Genomic DNA, 18,705 nt, shown 5'->3' with positions numbered 1-18,705 from the left:
CGTGTGGTACTATGTGTTGAGGTGCATATCTAATCCTCCAGCATGTGGAACTTTGTGAAGACTCGCATATCTAATCCTTTGGCATGTGGAACTGTGTGCAGACGTGCGTATCTAATCCTCTGGCGTGTGATAATGTGTGCTGACCTGTGTATCTAATCCTCCAGCGTGTGGTACTTTGTGCAGACACGCATATCTAATCCTCTGGCATGTGGAACTGTGTGTAGATGCGCGTATCTAATTCTGTGGCATTTGTAACTGTGTGCATTGGCATGTATCCAATCTTCCAGCGTGTGGTATTGTGTGCAGTGGCATGTATGTATTCCTGCGGCATGTGGAACTGTGTGTAGACGTGCATATCTAATCCTCTGGCGTGTGGTATTGTGTGCAGACGTGCGTATCTAATCCTACGGCTTGTGGAACTGTGTGCAGAGTCATGTATCTAATCTTTAGCCATGTGGTACTTTGTGCAGATGCGCGTATCTAATCCTCTGCTGTGTTATACTGTGTGCTGACCTGTGTATCTAATCCTCCGGTGTGTGGTACTGTGTGTCGACACACGTATCTAATCCTTCAGCTTGTGGAACTTTGTGCAGATGCGTGTATCTAATCCTCTGACATCTGATACTGTGTGCTGATCTGTCTATCTAATCCTCTGATGCGTGTATCTCAGTTTGGATATCAGTGTTGTATTGTACATGTGGAGTGACCATGTGTATTGCAGTTGGAATATCAGTGAAAGACTTGCAGGTTTGTATTGGCTAATGGGGGGGTCAGGGTGTTTGGAATGCTGTATCTCCGGAACGGTACGTCCGAATGAGTTGGGTTCTCGTCTTAAACCTTCCCTGATATCTGAGGTATCTCTGTGTCAAATTTGGTGAAGATCGGTCCAGTCGTTTGGTTCACATTAGAGAACAGACAGACAGATGGACACTCATTTTTATACTATAGAGAGATAAGGGGGGTCTGTAATAGTGACCAGTCAGTATATTAGGTAACCCCATTATATATATACTGAATGATCTCTGTATTACAGACCCCACTCTTATATCTCTCTATATTATATACATGAATTCTCATCTGTCTGTTCTCTTCTCTGTCTGTTCTGCAATACACACGGTCACTCCACATGCACAATACAACACTGATATCCGAACTGAGATACACGCATCAGAGGATTAGATACACAGGTCAGCACACAGTATCACACACCAGAGGATTAGATACGTGGCTCAGCACACGGTACCACACGCCGGAGGATTAGATACGTGGCTCAGCGCACAGTATTACATAAAAGAGCTTTACTCCAGGTATTCAAAATAATCGATCACAGGTTTTTCACTGACATCCAAATAGAGATACACATAATCACATGACGCTTATGGACACACACACAAAGCACATACACAATACACCAGTGCAAAACTGGGCAATTCTTATGGGGCCACTACACAAACATAACATGTAATATACCCGGGCGAAGCCGCGTCCTCCCTCTAGTAATATATATATAAGGGGGGTCTGTAATAATGTTATCAGTCAGTGTGTAATGATAGGACTGTTCAGCGCCGTAGGTCACGGCCATCTATGGGGTAAGATAATCCATTGGGTGTAAGGCACAAGTCCCTGTCATTATTTGGGGTCTGCAGACGATCCAAGTATCCCCCTCCCCCCCCCCCCCAGCCTTAACTAGCATCCCTGTTAGGAAACCTTCCACCTGTTCAAAAAAATATAAAAATCCAGCCCTGGAAACGCATTAAAATAAAAAGTAACTTATAATATATCCTTGTCGAAAATTTGAAGTCAGCTCACCTTCTTGTTCCAATATCCAACACTGGGTGTATAAATTCTTACGTGTATTGAAGAACTTCACCTGAAAGCTTGAGTTGGATGCACGGAGATTTTGTTGCCCTTCAGCCCAGGGTGTGGTTCAACTAGTAGAAGTAAACATCCAGCACGCATCTCCTTAGTTTGAATAAAACTTAGCTTTTATTTATCCATATTCAAAAATTGGAAAACATTCAATTTTAGATATAAAAAACGCTCAGTGTGGCCAGCATGGAGGGAAAGCGGGCAGCGTCCGGCTGACGCGTTTCGGAGCCTCTAGGTCAGCTCCTTACTCATAGCCTGACTCTGTGTGAATGAATGTCTCCATAAATAATGGAGACCTACACATGCACACCTGCGCTAATTAAAACACATACCTAACCGCTTGGAAAAAAGGAAGTAAATAGCATAAAAAATGCATGTACATATATAAAATTCTCAATTGTAAATACCTATTTACATGGCAGGATATTCTGCAAACACTGATAGATATAAATATAAATATAGACATATATATATAGTCCTGGTGAAACCTACAAAGTCTGGTCAAATACTGCCCTCAACAAAGATGGACAATATGGTTTCTAGATCCCTCCCGTATCACCTGACATAATGAACCTATCAGGTGCTTGATACAACTGTATGGGAAAAAGAACCAAAGGACACAAAAGAAGACACAAACAACCTATGTGACCGAACATAACTTGACAGAGGAGAAGCCGTACATAACAGTAACACACATACAATCCCACTGAGACATGTGTGAATACACACCAAAGAGACCGGATCCAACCACGTGACATTCTATCTTAAAGGTAAGTAACGTGTTGGTATTTCACATACTTCTATAATATTAGCGTGCCTTCACCACTGCAACATTATCAATACCACAGAAGATGAAAGGACATGATGTACAGTATTAGATTAAACAAGAGACAAAAGGACACATAATCAGGGCCCTGCCTATTATTAGTATTTATAAATGTAAGATAGGTCACTTCTGTGATTCATACCTGTAGGTATCCTTGTTCCCAGTTTAAGAATCCAAAAGGCTTCTCTTTCCCGTACCAAAAGGTCCCAATTGCCACCTCTTTTGGGCTTTATAACCTTCTCTATTGCTTTAAATGTGAATGATTCTACATCTCCTTTATGAGTGTCTCTAAAATGTCTTGTTACCCCTGTGATTTTTGTCGAATTCTCATTCAGAATGGAATGTACATGTTCTGATATTCTCAGTTTAAGCGGTCTTATTGTGCTACCAATATAATGCAAGTTGCAAGTGGTACAGGATATCATATATACCACATGATCTGTGGTACAATTCATGTACCTATCAATTTTATAATTCTTGGTTCCCGCAGAGTTAGTAAAATTAGAATCTTTATGTACATATTTACAGACCTGGCATCTGTTGGTACCACATCTGTAAAAACCTTTTATATGCAACCAAGTATCAGAAATGGGGTTTTTGTTACTTAGAACCAGGCTTGGAGAAAGATAATTGCCCAAAGTTTTGCCTTTTTTGGGTATAAAATTAATCCCCTCCGAGACTATGTTCTTAAAAGTTTCATCCTGGTTAAGAATTCCTAGATTATTTTTGATCACTTTCACAACTTGTTTGTAATCTGCACTATACCTGGTAGAAAAATGTAACCTGTTTTTATTTAAATTTCTATTTTTATGTTTATTTTTATTGGTTGTTAATAAAGATTTTCTGTCCATTTTATTAACTATCTGTTTGGCTCTATTAATGGACCACTGTGAATAATTCCTCTCCTTAAATCGCTCACACATGGTCTCCATCTGAGAGATATAAATTTCGTGATCACTACAAGCTCTTTTCAATCGAATTAACTCTCCGACTGGTAGGGAACGTTTTGTATGTTCCGGATGAGAACTTTTAAAATGTAGCAATGCGTTACCTGAGGTTTCCTTGCGATATAGACGTGTTTTTACACTTTTTGTTTCATCATCTCCTGTTAAAGTAATGTCTAAAAAATTTGTGGTATTCAAACTGACATTGTGTGTAAACCTTAAATTAAGATGGTTACTGTTGATGTAATTGACGAAATCCTGTATTTGATCTAGACCACCTTCCCATACAATCAGCAAATCATCAATATATCTTCCATACCAGTGTATGTGATTACGAAAGGGGTTACTGGCATGGAAGATACTATTACTTTCCCACCACGACATCACCAGGTTGGCCAAAGAGGGCGAGAACCTCGCCCCCATTGGTACCCCCCGAACCTGCAGATAGAAACTGTCATCAAACATAAAGAAATTGTGATGGAGAAGATACTCCACCACATCTATAACATATTGACAAATTTCTGCTGAAAAAGTAGAATGTTTTTTAAGGTGATATCCCAATGCAAGCAATGCCACATCATGTGGTATAGAAGGATGCAAGGCCGACACATCACATGTCAACCATTGGTATTCCCCCCTCCACTCAAACCCATCAAAAATTCTCAGTATCTCCTTTGAGTCACGAATATAGCCAGGTGTACGTACCACTAAAGGCTGGAGAATTCGATCAACCCAGTCACACAATCTCTCATTTAGAGACCCTATACCTGACACTATGGGTCTGAGTGGAGGGGGGAAAACCCCTTTGTGAATTTTAGGTAAACCATGCATAATTGGCATTACTGGATTTTCATTCATGAGATACTTCGCCTCTTTACCAGAGAAAACTCCTAATTGTTCACCATAGATGACAAGTTTGTGGAGGGACATAGCAAATTGATTAGTGGGATCATTTGACAATTTTTTGTATGTGGATGTGTCCTCCAAAATATTGAGGATTGATTTTAGATAGTCATCCTTATTAAGGACAACTATTTTTCCTCCCTTATCCGCCATACGAATGGTTAATCTGTCATTTTTCTCTAAAAGATCAAGTGCTGCTCTCTCTTTTTTGCTCAAATTATCTCTATACATGGTAGGGGTCTCCTGCAATTTTGTTAAGTCCCTTTCCACAGTCAAACGAAACTGTTCAAGAATAGGGGCTCTGGAAGATGAGGGATAAAATTGTGGATTTTTCACCCTCATTTTCATGTCCACCACATCACATGTTTTCGAAAAGTTTCCATCTAATTCTTGTAGTTCAAGGAGACAACATTGTTCCCTAAACTGTAAATTCTCATACTCATTAATGTGAGACCTATTAATTAGAAAGGAATAATCATCTGATGCTTCAATAAAATGTTTTCTTATTGCTAATAGTCTGATAAATTTGTTTAAATCCATCAAAGTAGTAAAAAGATTAAACCTGTTATTAGGCACAAAATTCAGACCATGCGATAACAGACTAATATCTTCAGTTGAAAGCATTACATCAGATAAATTTAATACATTATGTTCATTTGACACATCTAAACTTGAGGGTATGACTTTCCTATCCTCTTTTTCCTCAAGAAAGGACATCCCCTGTCCCCGATCAAGGGACACATCCTCTAATTCCGATATTTCCGCGTGAAATAACGCGGATTTCCGCTTGTGCTTGCGACCTCCTCTGTGCGATTTGCGTTTCCCTTCTTCCTTTTTGTGTCCATTGTCCTGTCCATTGATTTCTCTGAGATCATGTCTCTGTGTCTGTGTTTGTTGACATCCTCCGCTTGTAAAAAACTGTGAGAATCATGAGAGATATTGTCATTATCCGAGAAATCCGTGTCCTTGTCTGTAGAACTAAAGGATACTCTCCTTTTTGTTTGTTGAAATTTACGTTTCTTGTTTCTGTGATTGTGATGGAATTTAAGAATCGATTTCGGTGTGGAGGAAGTATGTTTATTCCATCTGTAAATTTCCCCCGACTCAAAGTCCTCCTTATCTCTTTGAAACTTATTTTTCTTTATTTTGATGATGTCTTCTTCTAAAGATTTTATTTTATCCTGAATTTTAGTGTAACCAGTATCAAACTCCGGTTTATCTTTATATTTACAGAGATCCTGTTTGATGTTTTTTATTTCTTCCTTCAGTATAATCAGTTTCTCTTCCTCATATTTGATTATAATTTTCATTAAATTTAAGGAGCACTCTGTGAGAGCATTCTCCCATTCACTTTTAAATTTTTCATTGTAGATGGTTGTCGGGAATTTATTTAACCGTAAACCTCTTGGTACCATGTTTTTATCTGTGTACGATTTCAAAGACTCACAGTCCCACCACACCTTAGTCTCTTGTTGTAAAGAGTTAAACAGCCCTGGAAACGCATTAAAATAAAAAGTAACTTATAATAGTCCATCTATAGAATAAGCCCCAAACAATAGCGCTCCGTCCAATAAATAACAAGGTGCAGAAAAATATATATATATATTCAACCAAATAAAAAATAAAATTAAAATAAATACAAAAAACTATTAATTATATGCAGGTTTTTTTATTTTTATTTTTTTATTAAATTTATTTTATTGCAAATATTTTTTTCTGTGTGTTTGTTATTTTTATTTCTGCGCACTCCTCCCTCTATTTCACATGATTTTTGCACCAATATTTTATCCGCATAAGATATACACGTAATATTTGAGCTCTTGACGTCAGGTCACGTATGTGACGCCTATAGCGCAGGATCGGTGCTCTGGACATTATTATTGGTCTTTAGATTGATCACATGATCGGCCCCCGGGTGACACGGCTGGCTTTGTTGCTCGGCGCTTACATACCGGGGTCGCTGTTCCATCTTGGATTACCGCTCCTCATATTCTCCTTCCCCATCATTACACCGACATTCAGGGTTCGGGTTCTCTGGTTTGGGGTGTATTTGTCATGTTCGGCCTCCTATTGTGACTTTCCATGAGCAGCACTGACCAGGTCTTGTACTAATGTCTTCTATACATGTTTATTGCGTGTCTGATCATATTGCGTGTCCATGCTGCGATTTATTTGGGGTATATACACAGGGGTGGCTGTGTTTTGTTCTGTATGTGAAGGGTTAAGAGCACCAGCGGGCGGCCATATTGGATCCAGTATGACAGGTACAATATAACTTTGTGGAGTTCTACCCATTTCACACATGCTATGAGTAAGAAGCCACGGGCCTGGAAACGTGTCAGAATATTTTTTTGTGTTTGTTTTCATGTATTCTTATTAGACACATTGTTTCTGCTCCTTGTTGTTTATTGGACGGAGCGCTATTGTTTGGGGCTTATTCTAATAATGGACTATTAAAGGTTACGTTTTATTATAACGCGTTTCCAGAGCTGGATTTTTTGTACTTTCTGTATATGAGCTGCTGCTTTCACCCAAGGCCGAGGGGTTGTGTCCACTTCTATTAGTTTTGGGGGGCTGGGGTCCTCTTTTTTTGTGTTCTAACCTTCCACCTGTGACTGGGACGGCATCGGGCAGATTCTTCTCGGGTTCACAGGAGCTGAAACCACAACTAGCCCTTGAGATTTACAGCAAGTTCTTGGACCGGCCCTGTCTTAGAGCCTCACACTCTGCTCGGCGTCTGCTCCATAGTGGAAGCCATTACTGTGAGGTTTTCTATCTGTTATGGAATCGCCTCTAAAGCAGTTCCCGAAACTGCAGCAACTGGCAGATAACAGAGAGCAGAAGAAGACGCTCCCTAAATCTCATAGTGCCCTCATCTAAGGCTCCCCGACATCTAAGCAGAGGCCACTACAGGGCCGGATGGTCTCGGCCTGATCTGGAATCAGGTTATTACACAAGTCGTCAGTATAGAAATAGATGAGCTACAAATAGTCAGAATAAACCTGGTGAGAGCGAAGAGCGCGGAATATCTACATCAGAAACATGTCCAAGACGGGGTCAGTCCGAGAGGTCACAGTCAGATCGGGAAGGAAGCGAATATCCAGTACATGAGCCAAAGTCAGTACTCAAGTATACAGCAAGCGAAGCCATATACAGAGCTCAGGAAGCTAATGGGTAAGCAGTAATTAATAGCAGGCACATGGGGGGCAGGAAACAGACTTTACATCTCCCTCCTCCGCTGCTGGTAGGTTCAGCATCTCCGAGCCCTGACTAGCTGCAGAGTCACTGAAGGCTGCACGTGTCTGTATGGAAATCTTATAGTGCCATTAGTGAGAAGAAACATACTGAGGATCCCAACACACGTGTCGTGCACAGATATATAAAGTATATACTGATAGGGCCAGATCCCTCCATCCTGGGGCTGCAGGGCCTTTATACCCTCTATCTTTATATTTCAGGGACTTAGGTGCTGCTGGGGAGGTCGGGGATCCCCCTTATTGCTGCCCCTGATGACCATCAGCTCCAGGCCTGGGGGTGGGGTCAATGTGGGGTGGACTGGATTATCTTGGGGTGTAGCAGAAAGTTATTTAGGGTCACCCCATAAGTCACCCTAGAAGTGTCTGATGTATATACAGATCTCCAGCAGCTAATGTATTCCGTCACTGTGTGTTTGTGTCTCCACAGATGGATCCAGTAGGAGAAATCCCCCCGAGAGATGTCCCCTGAGTCCTCTGTATTCCCAGGACTGCCCAGAGGAGAATGATCCAGACAGTCAGCAGGTAGATGGCGCTGCTGAGTCCTGGGGCACATCTATATAGGGGGTGGAGCTCGCCGCTCCTGCACTCATACATGTCCCAGACAGTCAGCAGGTAGATGGCGCTGCTGAGTCCTGGGGTACATCTATATAGGGGGTGGAGCTCCTGTACTCATACATGTACCAGACAGTCAGCAGGTAGATGGCGCTGCTGAGTCCTGGGGTACATCTATATAGGGGTGGAGCTTGCCGCTCCTGCACTCATACATGTACCAGACAGTCAGCAGGTAGATGGCGCTGCTGAGTCCTGGGGTACATCTATATAGGGGGTGGAGCTCCTGTACTCATACATGTACCAGACAGTCAGCAGGTAGATGGCGCTGCTGAGTCCTGGGGTACATCTATATAGGGGGTGGAGCTCGCCGCTCCTGCACTCATACATGTACCAGACAGTCAGCAGGTAGATGGCGCTGCTGAGTCCTGGGGTACATCTATATAGGGGGTGGAGCTCGCCGCTCCTGCACTCATACATGTACCAGACAGTCAGCAGGTAGATGGCGCTGCTGAGTCCTGGGGTACATCTATATAGGGGGTGGAGCTCACCGCTCCTGCACTTATACATGTACCAGACAGTCAGCGGGTAGATGGCGCTATATTCAGACCATAAAGTGACTGGACCAAAGATATGACATTATTTCTTCCCTGTTTAGGGTGAAGATCTGATGGACATTAAGGCTGAGATTAAAGAAGAAGCAGAAGAGGAGACGGATTCCTGGACTGATCAGCAGTGTAAGGAGCGGAGACTTTCTCCTCTAGATACTACTACTCCCATCATCTCCTCATCACATGGCAATCTATCCCATCACTGTGTGTTTCCTACAGATGGAGCCATTGCCAGAAATCAGGGAGAAGATGTGACTGATATTAAAGCGGAGGCTGAAGAAGAGAGGATGAGGGGCCATCACCTGTGTAAGAGGGAAGTGGAGGAGGAGATTCCAGGAGGTGTTACCACAGGTACGGAGTCATGAATGGAGAAGGAGAAGTCCCAGGTTTCTTCAGGTCGGTTCCCCCTTAGAGCTCCAGTCCAGTAACTCTCCTCGTTCCTCATACCTGATAAGCAGGGGAGCAGTCCCGAGGGGTGAGGAGCTCATCTAATGTTTGGCGTCTTACAGGGCGTCCACCTGTTACTGGTAATAATGCTGCTGCTTATTCTGGACTTTCTCTCGGAGAAGCAGAGGATATTCTATGTCCAGCCGGAATGATCTCCGTGCGTCTGTCACTGAGGATACAGCAGAAGCTGTACTGTACTCTACTCCACATGACTGAGTGAAAGGACTTGCACCGACCTACAGCGTCTGAGCAGCCGGGGAGGCTAAGGAAACTTTTTTTTTTTTGTGCCAATACTTTAGTTTCCTTTTACTTATTGCCATTTGTATTGATGCACAACCCTGTTATCTGGAATCTGTTTGGTGTTTCTCCCTGGAGGCAGCGGACGTCCAGGCATCAATACAACAGTCTCCTTACCGAGTGACAGTGATGTAGTGATGTATACATGATATCTTATTGCCTGATTCACACCCTATGCAAATCATAGAACATGCAAATTAAATTTCTGCTAAAATCAATAAGAATCATAAAATCTATTTTTACTCTTACAGAAAATCCCAGTGCGATCTCTGAGGGAAACGTCCTGTTATCAGTAAGTGATAAAGGAGAAGATGAAGATATGATGGAGCGCTCCTCAGGAGAAAACCTCATTACCCCTCATGTACATCCAGGACGTCACAGTACAGATCCATCATATAATCCCCCAAATCATGAGGAACCTTCTGACCAACCACAGATTGTGACCACAAGTACTGAGAAGAAAGGCGGGAAAAGGTTTCAGTGTGAGGAATATGGAAGAGAGTTCATAAATAGTGCAAGTCTAGTAACACACAGAAGAAGTCACACAGGAGAGAAGCCATATTCATGTTCAGAATGTGGGAAATGTTTTACAACGAAAGGAAGTCTTGTTATACATGAGAGACTTCACACAGGGGAGAAGCCATATTCATGTTCAGAATGTGGGAAATGTTTTACTACGAAAGGAAATCTTGTTATACATGAGAGAATTCACACAGGGGAGAAGCCATATTCATGTTCAGAATGTGGGAAATGTTTTACTATGAAAGAAGGTCTTGTTAGGCATGAGAGATTTCACACAGGAGAGAAGCCATATTCATGTTCAGAATGTGGGAAAAGTTTTACTACGAAAGGAAATCTTGTTATACATGAGAAACTTCACACAGGAGAGAACCCATATTCATGTTCAGAATGTGGGAAATGTTTTACTACGAAAGGAAGTCTTGTTATACATGAGAGACTTCACACAGGGGAGAAGCCATATTCATGTTCAGAATGTGGGAAATGTTTTACTATGAAAGGAAATCTTGTTGAACATGAGAGACTTCACACAGGGGAGAAGCCATATTCATGTTCAGAATGTGGGAAATGTTTTACTAAGAAAGGAAATCTTGTTGAGCATGAGAGACGTCACACAGAAGAGAAGCCATATTCATGTTCAGAATGTGGGAAATGTTTTACAGATAGAACTGATCTGGTTATACATCAGAGAATTCACACAGGAGAGAAGCCATATTCATGTTCAGAATGTGGGAAATGTTTTACTACGAAAGGAAATCTTGTTGTACATGAGAGAATTCACACAGGAGAGAAGCCATATTCATGTTCAAAATGTGGGAAATGTTTTATTATGAAAGAAGGTCTTGTTAGGCATGAGAGATTTCACACAGGAGAGAAGCCATATTCATGTTCAGAATGTGGGAAAAGTTTTACTACGAAAGGAAATCTTGTTATACATGAGAAACTTCACACAGGAGAGAAGCCATATTCATGTTCAGAATGTGGGAAATGTTTTACTATGAAAGGAAATCTTGTTGAACATGAGAGACTTCACACAGGAGAGAAGCCATATTCATGTTCAGAATGTGGGAAATGTTTTACTACGAAAGGAAGTCTTGTTATACATGAGAGACTTCACACAGGAGAGAAGCCATATTCATGTTCAGAATGTGGGAAATGTTTTACTACGAAAGGAAGTCTTGTTATACATGAGAGACTTCACACAGGAGAGAAGCCATATTCATGTTCAGAATGTGGAAAATGTTTTACTATGAAAGGAAATCTTGTTGAACATGAGAGACTTCACACAGGAGAGAAGCCATATTCATGTTCAGAATGTGGGAAATGTTTTACTACGAAAGGAAATCTTGTTATACATGAGAGACGTCACACAGAAAAGAAGCCATATTCATGTTCAGAATGTGGGAAATGTTTTACTACGAAAGGAAATCTTGTTATACATCAGAGACGTCACACAGGAGAGAAGCCATATTCATGTTCAGAATATGGGAAATTCTTTTCATGTAAATCGGATCTTATGAAACACGAGAGAAGTCACACAGGCGAGAAGCCTTATTCATGTTCGGAATGTGGAAAATGTTTTAGAGATAAATCCAATCTTATTAGACATGAGAGAAGTCACACAGGGGAGAATAATCTTGTTACCTGTGACGGAATACAGTAAAGGGAATAGCCATTTTGATGTTCTGTAGGTGGGAAATACCCGGCACTGCCTCTTGGTCTCGGTGACACAGCTCATGTTTTTATAAGACGCTGGCATTTTTCCCATAGTATTTTGCATTTCCTTTTAGTATTTGTAGCCTAAACGTTGCAGCCAATCTGGAGGCCGCGCAGATCTTTCCATTATACTTCTCTCTGTTTATGCTCCACTCCCACTTGCATGGCTTCCTCCAGTGAAACAACCACTAAGTTGTAGAGAAGTGGAAGCAAGTGATTGCACCCAACCCAACTGACTAACCACAGAGAGACATCCATCCAAGGAGGAAGTCCCCCCGCTAGCTCTTTATTACAACTAGCCAGACTCTACGGGAAAGAAGCCCACAGCTCTTTATCAAGGAAGAAAAGACCACCCTGAAGGAGAGGCTCGGCCCGGGTCCTCATATACAACCCCGAAGGGCCTTGGGATAATGTCACAATACGAAGCCATGAGCAGTGGGAGTACCAGACCACTCGACGTCGGATGAGGAAGAAACTGAATTGTCCCAAGTGCTGCAGTAGGAGTGGTCATATCATTTCTGATCGTCTCAACACCCAATATGCTAATTGTGCTCCATACTGTCAGGCGGTGTCTGCTCAAGTCCAGCACTACTGACCTGACTGACTGGTAAAACTAACACCACCAATGGCTCAGGAGTGGGGGGAGTTAGAGAAAAAACTACACCTATGCCAGAACCAGATGCCGAGCACCTACTGAAGGATGCAGAGAGCCGGATAGAGGTGGTGATGGGTCCTCTTTACAAACCCCAAGAGTCAACGTGTGTGATCATGTGAAAGGCCAAGTGGAAAGCCATGGAGGTGAACAGGGAACGATCCAGAGACCCCCGACAGGATAGCGGGTATGGAGGTACTTATATAGAGGACAGCAGGGTGAGAAGGTATTACAGTAATCAGACCGACCCAGAGACCCCCGACAGGATAGCGGGTATGGAGGTGCTTATATAGAGGGCAGCAGGGTGAGAAGGTATTACAGTAATCAGACCGACCCGGAGACCCCCGACAGGATAGCAGGTATGGAGGTGCTTATATAGAGGGCAGCAGGGTGAGAAGGTATTACAGTAATCAGACCGATCCGGAGACCCCCGACAGGATAGCAGGTATGGAGGTGTTTATATAGAGGGCAGCAGGGTGAGAAGGTATTACAGTAATCAGACTGATCCTGGACCCCCGACAGGATAGCGGGTATGGAGGAGCTTATATAGAGGGCAGCAGGGTGAGAAGGTAATACAGTAATCAGACCGACCCGAAGACCCCCGACAGGATAGCGGGTATGGAGGTGTTTATATAGAGGGCAGCAGGGTGAGAAGGTATTACAGCAATCAGACCGACCCGGAGACCCCCGACAGGATAGCGGGTATGGAGGAGCTTATATAGAGGGCAGCAGGGTGAGAAGGTATTACAGTAATCAGACCGACCCGGAGACCCCCGACAGGATAGCGGGTATGGAGGAGCTTATATAGAGGGCAGTAGGGTGAGAAGGTAATACAGTAATCAGACCGACCCGGAGACCCCCGACAGGATAGTGGGTATGGAGGTGCTTATATAGAGTGCAGCAGGGTGAGAAGGTATTACAGTAATCAGACCGACCCGGAGACCCCCGACAGGATAGCGGGTATGGAGGAGCTTATATAGAGGGCAGTAGGGTGAGAAGGTAATACAGTAATCAGACCGACCCGGAGACCCCCGACAGGATAGTGGGTATGGAGGTGCTTATATAGAGGGCAGCAGGGTGAGAAGGTATTACAGTAATCAGACCAACCCAGAGACCCCCGACAGGATAGCGGGTATGGAGGAGCTTATATAGAGGGCAGCAGGGTGAGAAGGTATTACAGCAATCAGACCGACCCGGAGACCCCCGACAGGATAGCGGGTATGGAGGAGCTTATATAGAGGGCAGCAGGGTGAGAAGGTATTACAGTAATCAGACCGACCCGGAGACCCCCGACAGGATAGTGGGTATGGAGGTGCTTATATAGAGTGCAGCAGGGTGAGAAGGTATTACAGTAATCAGACCGACCCGGAGACCCCCGACAGGATAGCGGGTATGGAGGAGCTTATATAGAGGGCAGTAGGGTGAGAAGGTAATACAGTAATCAGACCGACCCGGAGACCCCCGACAGGATAGTGGGTATGGAGGTGCTTATATAGAGGACAGCAGGGTGAGAAGGTATTACAGTAATCAGACCAACCCAGAGACCCCCGACAGGATAGCGGGTATGGAGGTGCTTATATAGAGGGCAGCAGGGTGAGAAGGTATTACAGTAATCAGACCGACCCGAAGACCCCCGACAGGATAGCGGGTATGGAGGTGCTTATATAGAGGGCAGCAGAGTGAGAAGGTATTACAGTAATCAGACCGACCCGGAGACCCCCGACAGGATAGCGGGTATGGAGGTGCTTATATAGAGGGCAGCAGGGTGAGAAGGTATTACAGTAATCAGACTGACCCGGAGACCCCCGACAGGATAGCGGGTATGGAGGTGCTTATATAGAGGGCAGCAGGGTGAGAAGGTATTACAGTAATCAGACCGACCCGAAGACCCCCGACAGGATAGCGGGTATGGAGGTGCTTATATAGAGGGCAGCAGGGTGAGAAGGTATTACAGTAATCAGACTGACCTGGAGACCCCCGACAGGATAGCGGGTATGGAGGTGCTTATATAGAGGGCAGCAGGGTGAGAAGGTATTACAGTAATCAGACCGACCCGAAGACCCCCGACAGGATAGCGGGTATGGAGGTGCTTATATAGAGGGCAGCAGGGTGAGAAGGTATTACAGTAATCAGACCGACCCGAAGACCCCCGACAGGATAGGGGGTATCTCTTGCCTGAGGTCTGCTTGGTCTTGTGGATAATCCCCCGACCTCGCTCTCCTGATACTAAATATTGTTTATGTTCCTGGTCCGGGGGGTCCTGGATGTAAAAATCCCCCAAAACGCATTTATATGACGAGACAACAAATGTTATTCTATTCCTCACATGTAACTTGTGTATTACGGGATGTGACGCTTTATTGTTTTATCTTATTCGGAGTTCTGAATCTTCACTTTTACATTTTTTTGTGTTTTTTTTTTTCCTGTAATTTAGTTTTTGTGGCTTTTTTAATTTTGTAAATTTTGGGTCTTTTTGTTTTTGCAAGTTATCGCAGTTTATTGTCTGGGATTTTATGATAACTTTTATTTTGGGACATATCTACCCATAATGTGATAAATCTGCTGTAACTGTTACCTGTATTGGAACGAAGCTCAAGGGCAGAATTCAGAGAAAGGGGGCAAACAGATACCCTCCCCCGACTCTTTGGTTTTAGTATTTTCATGACATCACTCCCGGGGGGGGGGGGGGGGAGGGGGAGGTGTCAATCAGAGTGGAGATGGGAGTCGATTAGAGGAGGCAGAGCCCGGAGTGGATAAGAAATGTACAGGAAAGTCACAGGGAGCCGGGCTAACACTCTACATACAATTCACTTATGTTGGTTTATACTGATACGTCTTCTGGAAGAAATTTTGTACAAAACATCTTATTTTTGGCTTAAGCTACTGTTTGCTGAATAAAGTTTTTGCAATCTTTCAATTTTTTATTAGTCTCATTTTTCAAACCATGTTCTGTGGTAGAAGATAGAAGAGTCTACAGCTCTGGGCCTGGTGAGGGATACCCCGTCCTGGAGGCGTCTTCTCTCAGCCACTTCTAGGCAAATAAAGGTCCCAAAAGCAGGGGGTCCCTATTACAAAGCAGGGGGGTCCCTATTACAGAGCAGGGGGGGTCCATATTACAGAGCAGGGGGTCCATATTACAGAGCACGGGGTCCATATTACAGAGCAGGGGGTCCATATTACAGAGCACGGGGTCCATATTACAGAGCAGGGGGTCCATATTACAGAGCAGGGGGTCCATATTACAGAGCAGAGGGTCCATATTACAGAGCAGGGGGTCCATATTACAGAGCAGGGGGTCCATATTACAGAGCAGGGTGTCCATATTACAGAGCAGGGGGTCCATATTACAGAGCAGGGTGTCCATATTACAGAGCAGGATGAGGGGCGGAGCCTGACCGCGTAACATGGTGGTTGCTGTTTGCTAGAGCTCCACAGCTCTGGGACTTTGATACGGCCGTCTTGCATTACCTACCTAGCAAACATGGTCAGAACTAACAAGGACAGACAGGGGGACACCCCAGGCACCCCGAGGATGTCTAAACAACAGGGGGACTTACAGAGCTACCTGAAAAAGAAGAACGCTTCTCCACGCGGCCTGCCCGAGATGGCGTCGGACCTGCAGAGGGATCCGGAGTCGGATGAGGAATCTGAAATGGAGAGTGTAACAGGAGGTGAGCGCTCGGATTCAGGTACCACACACATCTCCCATGATTTTTTACACAGAACACTTGAAAAAGCACTATCTAAGGCTCTTAATCCTGTCTTAGCCGAGTTGGTGGCAATCAAGGCTGAAATCAAAGCTACGGGGCACAGAGTGCAAGCTTTGGAGGACACTTATTCCTCTGCACGTGACAACGCGGAGATAGTCTCTGACCATCTGCAGTGCCACACTGAGCTCCTTGATCGCTCTCTCTCCTTGATTGAGGAACAGGAGAATAGGAGCCGTAGGAGGAATTTACGGCTGAAAGGCATACCTGAATCCTATACACCAGAGGATCTACCCAAGATGGCGGAAGGCCTTTTTTCAGAATTGTTGGGCCCGGAACGTGCAGCGCAAGTAGTTACAGAGAGGATACATAGAGCTTTGCGCCCAAAACCACGTCGAGGAGACCCTTCTCGGGACATCGTATGCGGTCTCCTCTCTTTCCGTGACACACAAGCGATACTAACGGCAGAACATACTAGAGATCAGGTCTCCCTGGACGGCACTGAAATCTCCATATACCAGGATATCGCTCCGTCAGTCCTGGCTAAGAGAAGGCTCCTCAAACCCTTATTGGATGAACTAAGGGCTCGGAATATACAATACGTTTGGTTATACCCTTTTGGCTTGGCTATTGTACAGGGTGGAAAACGTATTGCCATACATACCCTGAAAGATTTAGCTGCGGTCTGGTCTCTTCTAGATATTGAGCCACTTGATATACCTTCGTGGCTCCCTTCTCGGAACTTGAGTGCTATACCATCTTTGCCGCCCCTGCCCTCCTGGACGGAATCTGCTCGATTTCGGTCTCCAAAGTCGAAGAAAACCCCTCTTAGAGATCAACAACAATAATATGGTTCCTTAGGCTACTCATGGATGGAGTTCATTACTGCCCGACCTACTCCTCTATACTTTATCTATCTTTTCTCCCGATCAGGACGTTCTTTGACTGTTTTGTTTGTTCTCCCTGAATCTTTCAAGATCCCTGACTTACCTGAGTTGTTGAAGATTCCAGGGTTTTGAGATTGCGGGTCATTTGGATGTTACACGTTTATATGCTATTTGACTACGAGTGCTCTCTTGGCTGCAGTGGTTATACGATTGATTGCCCAGTAGATACGGGCTTTGCTTCTAATGAACCAGTTTGGAATGTTATATGTTGAATACTCACCTGAACATGTTCCTTGCTAGTAGGTTATTCTGTTCCTCTTATGCACCTGTTATAGGACGGCCCTTCCTTAGTCCTCTCCCGATCAGGACTTATCCTCACGCCTCCCTAGTTCACTGTTACTTATTGCTCGCTTAGTGTCTGCTTCAGTGGGAGTTGTTCGTCTCACCTGAGCTTATCTACCTTGTTTGAACGTGTTATTCTTGTTTTTCTCGATCTTGTTTATCACGGTATTTTCTTCTGTTTCTATTTTTCTTCTTCTCTCCTCTTCTACCTTCCTCCTCTTCCTTTCCTTGTCCTTTTCTTCCTCTTCTCTCTTCCCCCTCCCTCCCCTCCTTTCTTTCTTCAAGCTTCTTTATTTCTTGTAACTGCTTACTGTTCGTTGACTTAGTAAACGGTTTTGCTTGTGTCATTGTTGGGTACATTCATTGACATTGTATGAACAACATGCCCTCTATGACTCCTACCCCCGTATCTGTGACTTCATTTAATGTTAACGGATTAAATTCCCCTAATAAACATCATTGGCTTATGACTTTATCTAGGAAACTTAAAGCAGATATCCTGATGTTACAGGAAACTCATTTCAAGGCTGGTAACATTCCTAAGCCCTGTAAATCAGATTTTGACACGTGGTACTATTCCACACATCCCACTTCCTCCTCTAAAGGATTTGTGATTGCTTTAAGAAAATCGCTTCCTTTTGTAGTTACACAACAATATGCTGATGCGGAAGGCAGGGCTCTTTTTATTAAAGGACGATTAGCTAACTGTCAAATGACATTGGCCTCGATTTATGCCCCTAACCAAGGTCAGGTGGCTTGGTTACTGAGCACACTGATGGTACTTTCTCAATTCGCACAAGGTGAAATCTTATTAAGGGGTGACTCAAATTTATTGCTCGACCCATATCTAGACTCCTCTTCCAAAAAAATTGTCTATGTCCCAAAAAGCCATCAGACGTTTACATACTACACTTCAAGATTTACATTTGATAGATTCCTGGAGGATAGCCAAGCCCTCGGTTAGAGATTATTCTTTCTTTTCCACACCCCACAATTCACACCAAGACTTGGATTATATTTTGTGCTCTAAATCTCTTCTAGATCCTATCACTGCTTCACTAATTGGAATAATAAGTATTTCTGATCACGCCCCGGTCTCTACCTCTTTTTCCCTTCCTGAGCTCACCCCCAGGCCTTGGACCTGGCGCTTAAATGAGAGAGTTTTCGACAACCCTGAAG

The 18,705-nt window shown here is 43.8% G+C and overlaps 1 protein-coding gene across 1 annotated transcript in view; it reads left to right on the top strand.

The window, feature by feature from the left end:
* LOC142198394 (uncharacterized) overlaps positions 1-18,705 on the top strand; it is a 1,100,421-nt gene that overhangs the window by 1,039,261 nt on the left and 42,455 nt on the right. Inside the window, exon 5 of the mRNA XM_075269423.1 lies at positions 9,007-9,085. Coding sequence (XP_075125524.1) covers positions 9,007-9,085 — 79 coding nt within the window. The remainder of the gene's footprint in view (positions 1-9,006; positions 9,086-18,705) is intronic.

Source organism: Leptodactylus fuscus, chromosome 3, assembly GCF_031893055.1.
Source record: "Leptodactylus fuscus isolate aLepFus1 chromosome 3, aLepFus1.hap2, whole genome shotgun sequence".
Taxonomy (NCBI): domain Eukaryota; kingdom Metazoa; phylum Chordata; class Amphibia; order Anura; family Leptodactylidae; genus Leptodactylus; species Leptodactylus fuscus.
The sequence above is the reverse complement of the archived record's forward strand: the minus strand, read 5'-3'. Positions and strand labels throughout refer to the sequence as shown.